This window comes from Mesoplodon bidens (assembly GCF_964165515.1).
Source record: "Mesoplodon bidens genome assembly, chromosome: 1".
Lineage (NCBI taxonomy): Eukaryota > Metazoa > Chordata > Mammalia > Artiodactyla > Ziphiidae > Mesoplodon > Mesoplodon bidens.
Window position 1 is genome coordinate 28,049,097 of NC_138176.1, and position 13,769 is coordinate 28,062,865.

Consider the following 13,769-nt stretch of genomic DNA (forward strand, 5'->3'; position numbering starts at 1 on the left):
GCATCTGAAGTTCAGTGAAGATACGCCACCATCTGGATAGTGAGCTGAAGGGTTGTTAGAGCAGGGAGTATATCCAGGAGAGGATGGAGTGGTTGGGATACAAAGTACCCAGAGCTGAAAGTCTTCTTTCAGGCTCCTCGGTTCCCTTGAAGGGAAGGCAAATCTGAGCGTATTCGCTTTTATAGGAAAAAAACTGCACTGTATCTCGCCTTTGCTGGGGGAATTGGAAAGGTTTCCATTCTCAGATAACTTCTTTAACGGAAGCTTACCCTGGATTGGGAGAGGGGGACACTAGACAGAGTGCAGAACTAGAGAAAATGGAGGCAGGAACCGCCCTCAGAAAGTCTTGAAGTGAGCAAGGACATTAGTCCGAAGTTGATGCTTCTGTGATGTTACTTGCTCTCTGCGGTCTCACAGACGCAACAGGTCTGAGGCTCCTGAACGAGACTGGGCTGTTGGAGCCCCGGACCGGGGGCGCCTCGCGAGCGTCTCCTTTAATAGGCGGGGCCGGAACCCCCGCGAGTCACCGGCTTTGTACGTGTCGGGGGCGGAGCCGCAGACGGCCCTTGCAGCATGGCCGCCGGCGCTGCAGCCGCCTTGGCCTTTTTGAGTCAGGAGAGCCGAGCCCGGGCCGGGGCGGTCGGTGGTCTGCGAGTCCCTGCCCCGGTCACTATGGACAGTTTTTTCTTCGGTATTGAGGAAAGGAGGAGCTGAGGGTGGTGCGGGGGCAGAGGCAGGGCTGAGGAACAGGAAGGCAGATGGGTGCAGGACGTGGGTGGGGGCGGAGGGGGCCTCTCACGCGGCAGTTGGAGCGGAAGAGGGTAGCCAGGCCCGTGCCCCAGTCGTGCTGGGCTGGGTCCGGGCTGAGCGCTCCAGGTTTTCCTGAGGAGCGGGCGTGTGAATGGCCGGTCAGTCCATGGCTGCACGTGAACGGGATTCGGAGAAACGCCCCCGCACACCCACCCTGTACTCTCTTCCAGGCTGTGAGCTCTCAGGCCACACCCGCTCTTTCACCTTCAAGGTAGAGGAGGAGGATGATGCGGAGCACGTGCTGGCTTTGACCATGGTAAGGGGCGGGTAAGGGGGGTGGCGGGGAATAGGTTGACCTGAGCGGGCCTCTACCCGCGTGTCTCTTCCCCTCCCCCGCTTTACTGGGAGTCACCTCCTCTGCTTAACGCCCACATGGGGGTGCCCTGGCCAGGTGATCCAGGGACCCCTGAGGCTGGGCAAGTTGTAGGGTGCATGCCTCCGTTTGTGGTCTCCCCCCTCACTGGGGAGACTCCGAGGCCCTGTGTACCCTTCCCAGCTCTGCCTCACCGAGGGGGCCACAGATGAGTGTAATGTGATAGAAGTCGTGGCCCGGAATCATGACCACCAGGAGATCGCAGTCCCTGTGGCCAACCTCAAGTTGTCCTGCCAACCCATGGTGAGTTCCCTGGCCATACCTTGGGGGATTGGGAGATAGGAATTGAGGACTTCAGGATTTCTCACAAGATGGGGTGGGCCAGGCCTTCATCCTTGTCTTCCTCCCAGCTCAGTTTGGATGACTTCCAGCTCCAACCACCTGTAACCTTCCGCCTGAAGTCAGGTTCTGGCCCTGTGCGGATCACTGGGCGGCACCAGATTGGTGAGAGTCTTCTCCTTTGCCTCTAGTAGACTCTCCATCAGGACTCCTACCCAACCCCAGCCTTATCTCTCAGTGCGGTTCCCATACAGACCCAGTATGCTGTGCCCTCCACTTAACTGTCCTACTCAAGCCGTTCTTCATGGAACCTGTCTCAGCTTTTTCAGCTCCAGTGATGTGGACTCCTTTGGCTCTTTGTTACCTAGTTTAGTATCTGAGGTTTTTCCCACCTAGACCATAAGTTCTGGGAGGTCAGGGTCCCTACAAGCCTAGAGCCACAGGGCATGAATAAATGACCTGTAGTATGAAGGGGGTGTGGCTTTAACTCCTCTTCCTCCCTTTACTGCTTGTGTTGTCTCTACCAGTTACTATAAGCAATGATGTTTCTGAGGAGGAGAGCGAAGAAGAGGGCAGTGAGGAGGAGGAAGCTGAGTTGTGCCCCATCCTGCCTGCCAAGAAGCAGGGGGGCAGGTTCTAACCCTCCCTGGTGAGTTGGGTGGGAGGCATGCCCAGCAGGGCCTGGGAGGGGACAGGAGGAGCAGATATGGACCTAGATGCTGACCCCTTGTTTGCTCTCTTCAGGTCAGCTAGCTGCCTGCCACATGCACCATGCACCAGGTTCCTGTACAAGTTTCAAGAATTTTGTGTCTTTTCCATTGAAGAGGATGGGTAGTGGTGGGGTGGCGTGGGTGGGGTTTGGTTTGGTGCTAGGAGAGAGGGGGTCCCATTCTCCATAGTGCCCTGGTGTTCTAATCCTGTATCACATCCAGAGCTTCCCTTTTCTTCAGGAGTGGGAGGAACTCTGAAGTTCCATCCTGACCCTCTCTCCCCACTTGCCTATGAGGTTGGAGGTCAGCATCTGAAGCTCAGGACTACACATTTTTAACATTTTTTACATTTTTGGATAAAGGTTGAAATAAAGTGGTGTGGAGTTTTTTCTGCAACTCATTTGTGTGGCTTCTTTCCCTGCTGGGGTGGCATTCCCCTAGGGACCACCAGGTGGCACTGTGGCAGCACAAAGGGTGGCCCTGGGCCTGGGGGAGGGTGAGGAAATGTGGGATCCTGCTCTTCCCAGGGCCCTGGGACTAGCCCAGGCCTGGGCCCCAAATGCCTTCCTAGAAGAGGACCTCCCAACACCAGGCTCGTTCCCAGTCCTTAAAGGTGGGGGAGGGCCGTCCCAGGAGGTTATCAGCATCAAAACAAGGGGTCTGGGCCTCTGTCAGCACTCAGGCTGATGGGCAGGGGGACAGATAAGGGGGCTTAAGCAGCACGAGGAATGTGCATCCCTAGCCCCATGAGGGGGCTCAAGCCCTGAGAGGGCCTGTGAGGGGTAGGGTAGAGGCCAATCTTTGCTCCTCCTTGCAGGCATGCAGGCCATTTCTGAGCCAGCCTGGGCCCTTAGAAACCTGATTCCAGGGGCCAGATGGAGGGGGCTGGCCAGATTGGGTGACAGGGAAACCAGAATCTGGGTGGCCTGGCATATGGGGGTAGAGAGGAGCCCCTGGGATTCAGCCTCCTGGGCTAAGGGGTTCCTGCCCCCCAGCCCTCTGCCTGGTCTGTGGGGGGGTGGGGAGGTGGTCTCTGGTGCCTGAAATAAGGTGGTTCTAGGGCTTGGCTGCTGCTGTGCCAGGAAGAGAAAGGGATGTACCTGGTGTGAGCATGAGTGTGTATATGACCAAGTCTGAGGTCAGCAGTTCAGCAGCTGTGTCGATTGGGGGGTGGGAGGGGCGGTCTCCGTACCCCATAAACAAACAAACAAAGGGTTACCTCATGAGACAGCCTGGGGCCAGACATGCTGAGGAGGGACAGAGAACAGTGCCTGGTGGGACCCGGCCCACTCCCTCCACTCCCTCCCACACCGGCCCCTGGGCAAAGGAGTGAACAAGTGGGAGGGGTCCCTAGACAACCCGAAGAGGCTGGTATTGGGGCAGGTGTGGTAAACTTTGGAGAGTGTTTCCCACAACACTGAAAAGCACTCCCTCAACACAGCCCTGGAGGAGTTTCCCTTCTCCCTGTGGTGAGGACCAAACAGGTCCGATTTTTAACCTGGTTTTTTCCTCAAGTTGAGGATAAGGGAAGATGATCCCTCTCTGTGTTGCGGTGATCAGGGTCGCAGGCCCCTTTCTCTTCTCCAGGACTTTCTTGAAGTGCTTCCACCAGGAACCGGGGTGGAGGGGGCAGCCAGAACGGAACCATTCACCTACCCGCGGCACGGGGTCAGGAGGTAGAGGGGAAGGTGGAGCTGGCGCCCTCTGGTGGGCGAGGTTGAAACCGCCTGTGGCCGTGCGGTTTCCCGCGCCGCCTCTCTAGGGGCTCTTAGGGGTACGCCGCGGTGCAGGGTCCTACGTGCCCCGCCAGTGGTCTGGGCGACTAAGGCAGACTTCATTCGTTCGTTCGTTCATTCACGCATTGGAAGGGCTCCTGTTAGAACCCTTCCCTTCCTCCTCTCGTCTATAGCCTCCACAAGTCCTTGGCACGTGCATGGTTGAAGGCGCAGTAACCTGGCTGAGTGCAGCGAAGAGTCATCCCTCGCGGGAAGCCTCTCCAGCAGACATATCTACCCCCTGTGCGTGGCCCCGCCCAAATATTTACCCCCCGCGACGCGGCTGATCGCTCATTGTACGCCTTTGCTGGTTTCTTGGTGGGTCTTTCCCGCGGCCCCGGCCGGCGCCGAGCGCTCTCCTGTCCGCGGTGGGGGCCCAATCCACATCTGCTTCGTCCAGGAGTATCCCGGCCCGACGGGGCGCCCGGCGGACAGAGCTGGGAATTGTTTTTTCTCCTTCCCCGACCCCGCCTCTCCTCGATCCCCCTTTCTGCCCTCTCAGCGCACAGTAGGAGAGTTGCCAATTCACTTTGGCCCCTGAGAGCTGAGGGATGAAGGCTTACGCCGGGGTTTGCAGACTCTTGGAGGAGGGGCGGGACTGTATTTGGGGGGTGAAGTGGGACGACTCCCAGACCGGGGCCTAAAGTGCTTAACACTGTCTCCGCGATTTACATTTGAACGGTCGGCGGAGGGTCTGCGGCGCTTTGAACGCCGGGCGCGGGAGACGCGTGTTTGAGCGAGCGGCGGTCCGGGCGGCCCCGGCCGGTTGGTGTGGATTTGAGGGGCCCGGGGTTGTGCTGGGGGGGCGACCGATGCACTTGGAAAGAAGCTGAAGGTGTGTGTTTAGAGGGGCTATTTGTGTTGGCGAGAGGTGTGTGTTTGTGTTTGCAGGAGGCGATGGACACTGTGTGTGTGTGTTTGTGTGTGTGTGTGTGTATTTGTGTTTGCGGAGTGTGGAGGCGGCCGGGAAAGGTGGCCGGCTGTCACTCAGCGATCAGGTTGACAGGCACTCCCTCATCAGGGCCAGGGAGCTCTGATTGCAGATTCGAGGAAACAAAATAGCAATTGTAATTACGGGGCTTTGATAAGATAAAGGAAGGAGCGAGCTGGCCGGGAGGCGAGTAAGAGAGCAAGGGAGGAGAGAGCGGCCTGCTGGGGCCCCGATGGAATATTTGCATCTGTCACTCACGGGGGTGTGCCCTGGCAGTACCCGCCGCCTGATGCGGAGGTGTCCCTATTGCCGCCCCCCTCCTTCTAGAGACAGGGACTTTTGGGGAGATGAGAAGAATCCCCCGAAATCGACGAAGGTCCAGTTGGGGGAAATTCTCCAAATATAAAGGAATTCTGGTCTGTACAGGCCCCTTGGTGGAGGTTAAGGTGTAGGACTCAAACCCTGACCTCCACACTTCTAGGCCCTGGATTGCTCACCTCTGGGGGAGAGGGAGGAGGGTGGATTAAGATCATTGAGGTTCAGCCCAGCTCCTTCAAAACCTTCTGGGGCTCCAAACCAGGGTTGGTGGAGACAGGTTGGACTGTCTGGGGAAGGACAGGCGCCCAGAGTGACTCAGGTTGTGACTCCAGGACTGTGCGCACTAAGGATGGGCTGGATGCCCTGACCCCTGTCTGGGTCCTGCTCGCTGCTGTTCCATCAGACTGTCTTCAGAGGGCTGGGTTCCTGGCGAGGAGGAGGCCCTTCTCATGCTTTGCTCCCCATCTCTCCACTCATTGTCTAGTTCATACAAAGAAACATTTTCAAGGGCCTACTATGTGCAGGGCATGAGGTTAAGACGGTGAACATCTTGCCTGCTTGAAGTGGTGCAGCTGGGGAGTTAGACACCCAACAAGTGGCTGGCAACCTCTAAGACAGAGGCGCTCAAATGAAGGAAATGTGCTGGTCTGGGCTGTGGGCACTGGAGCCCACCTCACCTGTCTTCCCCCAGTGGGCCCACCTCCCAGTGGGGTTGAGAGAAGATGGTGCAAACCCAGCGCTTAGCAAATACAAGTGCTCAGTAAATGGTGGTGCTTATGATTGTTATCTGTTGGGAGGGTGGTGAAGGCAAGCCTCCCCGCAGAGGACCCACATGCCCTGAGGTCTAAATGCTCAGCCAGTTTCCCCATTATTCATTCATCGAATACTAATTGCAGAACAACCCCTGCCCAGCTCTCTGCCATGATCTGCAACTTCTGAGCTAGTAAGACATGGTCCTTGCCTGGCAGTCTGTGTGGGCAAGAGCCAGTTGCGGGAACAGACTCCCGGAGGCGGGTAACAGGTGGGCTCAGGAAGTCTACTTCTCTGGGGAGGGATGAGATCTTGGGACAAGTCTTCTGACTCTGTTTTCCCATCTAGACCTCACTCAGTGTTAGCGTTATGGCTGGGAGTGGGAAAGGTAGGCCACAGAGAAAGGGGAGGTAGGCAGAACTTCGCTGTGCTGCCTACTGCCTCTGGACTAACGGCTTCCTGGGACCACCCCAACCCCTCCAGCCCAATCCCCAAGGACATGGCCCGGGCAGTAGGGCAGGGGAGGTCTTGGGCGAGGCCAGCAGCTGGGCAAAGCATCAGGGACTCCACCTGCTTCTCAGAAGTATCTGTCCCAGGGCACCTCTGCCCACCCAGGCTGCTCTCAAAGAAGCACCATGGCTCAGGGTTTCCCAAAGCCCCTGGAGGGAAGCAATGAGCGGCTGGGAAAGGCTTAGACGACTCCTTACCTTCTTGATACTCCCCCTCCCCCACAGTTGACACAAAGCCAGCAGTCCATGTCTAGTACACAGTAGGTGTGTAAATACCTGTTCAATGCACAAATATTGGGACTCTGAGAGAAAAAGCCTGGGCAACCTGGATCTAAGTCCCTTCCCCTTCCCCAGGAAAAGCAGCGGAAGCAGTTTTTTTTGCGCCCTCTGCCTGCTGTTTTGCGGGGGTGGGGGTGGTGGTGAGGGTGGTGGCAGTGACTCTGGGTCTTACCAGGGACCTCTGGGCTCTCCCATATAGTTGGCTGTGGTTCCTCTCAAGCTTCAGGCTAGTGTGTATGGGGGCGGGGGTGGGTACAGGGGCAGGGGTGATGGTGATAATGGGGGCAGGAAGGGGAGGAGAAGATGTTTCTCCATCTCAGGGCCTTCTTGGAGACTGAGCGAGACAGGAGAGACCGGCAAGGCGGGGTACTCAGCCGAGAGATGGGAGTGGGTGTCGGGTCCCCGACGCAAGCAATGCACTGCCAGAGACGAGCGCACAGCAGTTCACTCCAGTGTTAGCGGCCACTTGCAGGCGGCGGGCCCAAGCGAAGCACACAGTAGGCGGCTCAGAGAACCACCGTATAGCCTGAGGCGTAAGTGGAGACCGGGCACCTTCCCACTCGGGCTCACCGGCGGTCCAGGAAGCTCCAGCCGAGGGTCTCGGGACTCCACGGGGCGGGAGGCCCGAGGCGCCCCCCCATCCCCGACCGCCTGGACCCCAAGAGCGCGTCAGGGGACAGGCCGGGGTTGGGGGGAGGCGCCCACACCGGCCGCCCCCGCCCGTCCAGACGGTCCCCAGACCCCTCCCCTCGCCCAGACCCCCAATCCCATACCCGCCGGCCGCCCCGCCCCGGTCCGCCCCGCCCCCGCCCCGGGCTGGGTCCCGGCCCCCGCTCCCAGCCGGGGGCTGCGGGCTCCGGCCGCCCGCCCCGCGCTCCCCCCTCACGCCCGGTGCGGCGCCCCCCGCCCCCACCCTCCCCCTCCCTTCCCACTTACCCACCCCCCCCTGCCGGCCCGTTACCCTCCCTCCCGCTCCGGCTCCTCAGCAGCCAGCGGCCACCGGCTCCGGCTGCGGCGCAGAGGCACTCGGCGCGGCGCGGCGAGCTCGACATTCCCTGGGACCTGCGGAGCCGCGTCGGGATCGCCCGGGCTCCCGCCCTCGAGCCTTCCTCCGCCGCCGCCGCCCTCGGCTCGTCTGTCTGCGGCCTCCCGCGCACCGGCGTGATCCCGCCGGGGCTGTGCGTGCTCCCCGGCCGCGCGCCATGGGCAGCCCCCGCTCGGCGCTGAGCTGCCTGTGAGTACCGCCGCCCCGCGCCCCCGGCCGCGCGCCCGCCCGCCCGCCGCTCACCCTGCGCCCCTCTCTCCCCGCCCGCTTTTGTCTCCTACAGGCTGTTGCACTTGCTGGTTCTCTGCCTCCAAGCCCAGGTAAGGCGCGCTGCGCGGAGGCGGGGGCCGGAGCCGGCGGGGGACGCCGGGGGGCAAGGTCGGGCAGGGGCAAGAGGACCGACCCTGCGGCCGCGCGGCGGGCTGGAAGGCACCTTAGAAATGCAACCCCTAACTACCCCGAGGAGGGAACTAAGGAACAGAGAGGTAGCGCCTGCCTAAGGTCACACAGCCAGCGAGTGGCGAGGCTAGAACCCGAGGTCTCGGAGTCCAGCTCTGTCTCCCACGCCTCCCAGCCAGGTGGGGGTGGATGGGGAACTCTGCGGGCAGCCACATCGGGCCGCCGAGGATGGAGGCATTCGGGGCTCGGGGGCGTTCGTTGTCAGAGGTACGGTGACTGTCTCAGGGACCCTCTCCGCGGCTCTCTGGGGAGGCTTGCGGCGGGACTGGCCGAAGGATCAGGTGCCTAGGTCCTCTGCGGTCTCAACATTTGCTCCGTGTATTTGTCTTTATAAATGTCAGGGGTCGGGCAGCGCTGCCTCCCGACTTAAAAGCGCCCTGCTCTTCTAGGAAGGCCCGGGCGGGGGGCCTGCGCTGGGCAGGGAGCTCGCTTCCCTGTTCCGAGCTGGCCGGGAGTCCCAGGGTGTTTCCCAACAGGTGGGTCCAGATGCTTCTCCATCCCGGGCTCATCCATGCTAGGCTGGGTCTGTCCGACTTTCCTGGGTGGGGGTGGGGGGCGGGTGGCCTGAGCTGGTATGTTGGGGGGACCCCAGCCGGCTGCCTGGGGCAGTGGAGGGAGGTGCCGGGTGATGGGGGCCACTTGGGCCCCTGGGCAGAGTAGCATTATAATGGCGTGTTGTGTATTTTTCAATTTCCTAAAGGTAACTGTTCAGTCCTCACCTAATTTTACACAGCATGTGAGGGAGCAGAGCCTGGTGACGGATCAGCTCAGCCGCCGTCTCATCCGGACCTACCAACTCTACAGCCGCACCAGCGGGAAGCACGTGCAGGTCCTGGCCAACAAGCGCATCAACGCCATGGCAGAAGACGGGGACCCCTTTGGTAAGGCGAGCTGCGCTGCAGTGGGGTAAAGGTAGCCTGTGGAACGGGCCCCTCTTCCCCAGGCTGCCCTGCTATGACTGGACCTACCAGTCACATCTGCGCTGGCCAGAGGCCTGCACTCTCCCCAGCTCAGAAGGGAAGGAGTTAAGGCGAAAACGCATCTTGGGGGTCAGCTGGAGAAGAGAGGGTTGGGGAAGGGACCTCGGGGAGTACTCGGCCCACAGGTGCCCCTTCCCTGCCCAGCAGATGAATGAATCCAGGAATCTCCTTTTCCACCTCCCCCTTTCATACCCCTCCCCACTGCAGGTGGAGGCAGAGGGTTCAGGGGGAGGGGGCCCAGGTTTAAGGGAAGCTCTTGAAAGAGGATATGTCGCCAGGGCCCACAAAAGGAGAGTGGGAAAGAGAAGGGAGAGAAATCCCTTCAGCTCTCCCAGCTTGGGGGGGTGTTGCTGTGAACCTTTAAATACTTTGATCAGGAGGGTCAGTTACACATGGGGACTAGGCTAGGAAAAGGGCCCTCCCCTCTGCACTTGTCCAGGAACCCAGGCGGTCAGTCAGAGTGGGGCTCCTGGCTGCCGGTGGGGTGGTGAGTACAGGGAGCTACTGCGAGGTGGAGAGGCTGAGGACTGATTGATTTCTAAAGCATTCAATATTCCTTCCTTGAAACAAGGCCAATTTCCAGAGTCCTGGATGTACCAAGAGAAAAGCAAGCCCTCTGGGCTGCTGGTGTTGTTTTTAGAGAGCGATTATTGTGAGTTTAAAAACCTTTAAATAATGACCAAGTTAAACAAGCATGAAAGGAGAGGGGAAGACTCTATTAAAATGTAATAAAAAGGTGAGGCGTTTTAAGAGCTAAGAAGAAAAATGAAGAATGATATAAAACAGAAAAAGAACGAGGCTTTTTTTCAGATGTGGAGTTTGAAAGGAGTTGCAAGTCTGTAAATGTTAAAAAAGAGGTTCAAGATTGTTCTCTATGAATCTCTGGAGAGACCCCCGCGTCTGGCAGAGCGATTAAAACTCTTCTTACTTTCACCTTTTTTAACATTTCCTGAATACTTTCTCCTCTTCTCGAGCCAGTTTGGGGGATCGAGTATGTCTCGCTGCATTTTTTCTGCATCGACGTAGCTGACTTCCCTTCAAAGCTGGAGAAGGAGACATAATTTTCCTGGGATAAATCTGTCACTGGGGTGGAAGAATAGGTTTGAAAATGTTAAGCTTTCCAAAAGCCCAGTCGGGAAAGCTGCCGTAAACTTCGGCCCCAGCTCCCCAGATCCATCCAGGAAGGAGAGTGGGGGCTTTCTGCGGTGGGGTGGGGCTGGGGGTGGCCTGCCCGGTGGCCGAGCTCCCCCGCTGGGCTGGCAGGGCCAGCCTACCGTCCCTTTGTCCCTCCAAACTGGCTACTTGCTGCCCTTCTCGGCTTCCAAGGAAAGGGAATGAATGCCTGGCTCCTCCTGGGTTTGCTCCCATTGGAACAAATGGTCCAGCATCCTTGGGTTTTGGGGAGGGAAGAAGAGGCTAAGCTGCTCCTGGGGGAATTCCTCTTCAGACATCAGAGGTCTGATGCCCACTTCTCTCCTTACAATTATAGGAGGCTTCCCAGTTTCCCTGGTCCCTGCCTGGTGAGCAGGAGCTGGAGGGCCCAAGAGCAAAGGCTTAGGGTGTATAGCCAGGACAGGAAGAGTCTGGGGGAGAGAGAACAGCAGAGAAGTCCCAGTTGCTTCCTTATGGGCCCCAGGAAGGGACAGTGGGCTCCACCCCTATCTGCCCTGTTTGGCCAGAATCCTCAGAATGGAATCCCCTCCCCTCTCCTCCAGTCGGTGTCCTTCCTGGCCCTTAACAGTAGTTGCTCCTTGCCCTGGAAGGCGGACCAGGAGCGGGGTGAGCAGACTGGCTGGGTCCAAGAGGAGGTGGGTGGGAGGGGAGGTGACAGCTGCATCTCCCTGGCTGACTTGGAGCCAGACTGGGGTCCCAGCTCTGTGCTTCTGTGAAGGGGGGCAGGTAGTCACAGGCTGGGCAGTGAGGGCTGCCTTGCTGACCTGTGCCCGTCACCTCCCATTAGTTTCAGGGGCAGAGGAGGTGCCACCTTGTCAGTACAGGCTGGGAGGCAGACCTGGGGGTACCCAGACCTCTTTCTCAAGGAGGGAAAATGCTGCAGTAGGGAGGGCAGGAGACCCAGCCCCTTCCGTCCCATCCCGAACAGCTAGGTCGGCCCCCACTCCCTTCCTGGTGACAGCCTCAGAGGGAGGAGTTGTGCAGAGACTGGACAGGGACCGGGGCTTCTGTGGCAAGCTGGCTGTCTAAGGGGAGAGGGCAGTGGGAAGAAGGCACAGAACCCGCTCCCTGTCTCCTGGCTCTCAGTGAGAGGCAAGCGCACCTGATCTTCTCTCCTCCTCACCTACAGAAAGTGTTTGGTCACTGGGCTGAGAAGCCCAGCGCTGCTGGAGGGTGAGAGCAAAGATGATTGAGTTGTTGATTTCTGAACACTGGGGCTGGGGACTGGGGTGACTGGGAAGCGTGGGGAAGGGACAGCATCTTCCCAGCTGGTGTCTGAGGTTCTGGGAAGGCAGCCGCGGCCATGGGCTGTGGGTGGAGGGAGAGCTGTCTCATCCCCATCAGCTTCTCAGCAGAGCAGGGGCAGGGTGGTGTGGCCAAGGCTGTGGGTTAGAACCCGAGGCACCAGAAACAAGAGACAGTGCTTTTATGTTGGGCCTCAGGAGTGGAGGTCACCACTGCACCCCGGATGTTTGTAATGATCTGTGAGGCATGTGCATATAATATTCTGAGTTGGAAGAATCCTCAGAGATCTTTGATTAGAAGCGGAATTCTAGTCAAATTAAAATTCACTTGAAGCCTCGACATAAAAGTTTTCAGTCTGGTTTTAAAAGAGGGTCTTTTCAGTTTGATGGCTCCAAGACCCCTCTGCAGAAACCAGTTCATATGCCATGATCTCATCCACCCCCCTTCTGTAAACCCAGGTAAGGGGTCGGTCTGAAGCCCAGAAAGGAGACTTGACTTTCCCAGGGTTGCACAGCCTGTTAGTGGCTGGAGCCCACGGCGTGGGTACCTGGCTCTTGGAGCAGTTGCTTCTGGGATGGGCCAGCTGGGATGGGGACATGGAGCACTGGGGGTCAGGGAGCTGCTAATAACCACTCTCCCCCCACCCCATTCCCTGACAGCAAAGCTCATTGTGGAGACGGACACCTTTGGGAGCCGGGTTCGAGTCCGAGGAGCTGAGACAGGCCTCTACATCTGCATGAACAAGAAGGGGAAGCTGATTGCCAAGGTGAGGTCTTAGAAGGAAGGGAGGGGGCGGCTGGGGCCTGGGGAGCAGGCTGGGCTGGCTGAGCTCCTCCAGGATCCCAACGAGGTGGGCAGAGAAAGAGGGCCACCTTGGGGTTACCTAGTGATTGGATGGTGGGGGAGGTGAGGGAGGAGGAAGCTGAGAGATGAAAAGCTATAAAAGCAAAGGAGGAAGAAGACAGGCTAGGAAAGGGGCGGGGGGGGGTTGGTAAATTCCATATATCTTTTTAACAAATCGCCAAATTGCTTTGCTATTATGTCCAATTACATGGTACCAGCATTTGGAATGTTCAGTAAGCCGCAGGCCCAGCCCCTCGGCGGAGCTCTGAAATGGCCCCATTAGTCACGGCTCCTCTACAGCCTCGAGCTCCCCGCTTCCTGGGCTTCTGGGGCTTGGGGCTCAGCATCTCCTCACCGGCCTTCCTTCCCCCATAGGGTGGCAGCCCTGGGGCTGCAGGCCGGCATCCTGAGGGGCTGAGGGGGGCAGGTGGGGAAACGGGTGCTAGCAGCTTGGGCCAGACTGGTGGGCAGGAGGCCAGGGTAGGCAGGGGCTGGGCCCCCTCTCTGCCTCTCTGTGTTGGGGCCCAGCCCCTTGGTAGACAGCCATGTGTCACTGCTACCCAGGAGGACAGGAAGTTGCCGGGTGGGCTGCGAGTTGTCAGGGATTAGAGAGCGGGTGCCCGGGCAGGGGGTGGGGCTGCCCACCCTGCCATCTGCTGGGGTACCCACCTGCTGTCTGGGGCCGCCTCCCCTCTGCCTCTGATGGGGGCGGGTTCTGGACAGAGCCCGGTGACACCGTGTCTGGCCCCCCCTACCTGCAGAGCAACGGCAAAGGCAAGGATTGTGTGTTCACGGAGATCGTGCTGGAGAACAACTACACGGCCCTGCAGAACGCCAAGTACGAGGGCTGGTACATGGCCTTCACGCGCAAGGGTCGGCCCCGCAAGGGCTCCAAGACTCGGCAGCACCAGCGCGAGGTCCACTTCATGAAGCGACTGCCCCGCGGCCATCACACCACAGAGCAGAGCCTGCGCTTCGAGTTCCTCAACTACCCGCCCTTCACGCGCAGTCTGCGCGGCAGCCAGAGGACTTGGGCCCCCGAGCCCCGATAGGCCCTGCCCGGCCCCTCCCCGCCGCTCCCAGCGCCGGAGGTTTCCTCTGGTGCAGGATGAGGTCTGCGCTACTGAAGGCTGGGGAGGAGCTGGGGGAGCCCTGGGCCCTAGTTGTTGATAATTGTTTGCCGTTGGGTTTTTTGTTGTTTTTTTAAACAAAAGAGAGGCTCTATTTTTGTATTCCACTTGGCTGTGGCGTCTGACTTCTTAACTCTCAGGAAGGCCAGTGAGTGGCCTA

The 13,769-nt window shown here is 59.1% G+C and overlaps 2 protein-coding genes across 5 annotated transcripts; both read left to right on the forward strand.

Moving 5' to 3' along the window:
* Nucleotides 1–550: 550 nt before the first annotated feature.
* On the forward strand, nucleotides 551–2,560 carry NPM3 (nucleophosmin/nucleoplasmin 3). Its single transcript, XM_081235399.1, has 6 exons — nucleotides 551–691; nucleotides 981–1,066; nucleotides 1,307–1,426; nucleotides 1,534–1,627; nucleotides 1,990–2,111; nucleotides 2,207–2,560. Exons 1-5 carry the CDS (start codon nucleotides 574–576, stop codon nucleotides 2,100–2,102), a joined length of 531 nt encoding a protein of 176 aa, XP_081091525.1. The 5' UTR covers nucleotides 551–573; the 3' UTR covers nucleotides 2,103–2,111; nucleotides 2,207–2,560.
* A 5,376-nt stretch (nucleotides 2,561–7,936) lies between these two features.
* On the forward strand, nucleotides 7,937–13,531 carry FGF8 (fibroblast growth factor 8; the record flags this gene model as incomplete). Of its 4 annotated transcripts, none has more annotated exons than XM_081235912.1 (6): nucleotides 7,937–7,968; nucleotides 8,063–8,099; nucleotides 8,628–8,714; nucleotides 8,939–9,119; nucleotides 12,296–12,402; nucleotides 13,241–13,531. In XM_081235912.1, the coding sequence occupies 6 exons, from the start codon at nucleotides 7,937–7,939 to the stop codon at nucleotides 13,529–13,531; spliced, it is 735 nt and encodes a 244-aa protein (XP_081092038.1). The 4 variants fall into 4 exon arrangements, with proteins under 4 accessions (XP_081092038.1, XP_081092039.1, XP_081092040.1 ...); XM_081235913.1 differs by having other exon boundaries at nucleotides 8,972–9,119; XM_081235914.1 differs by lacking the exon at nucleotides 8,628–8,714.
* Nucleotides 13,532–13,769: the final 238 nt, after the last annotated feature.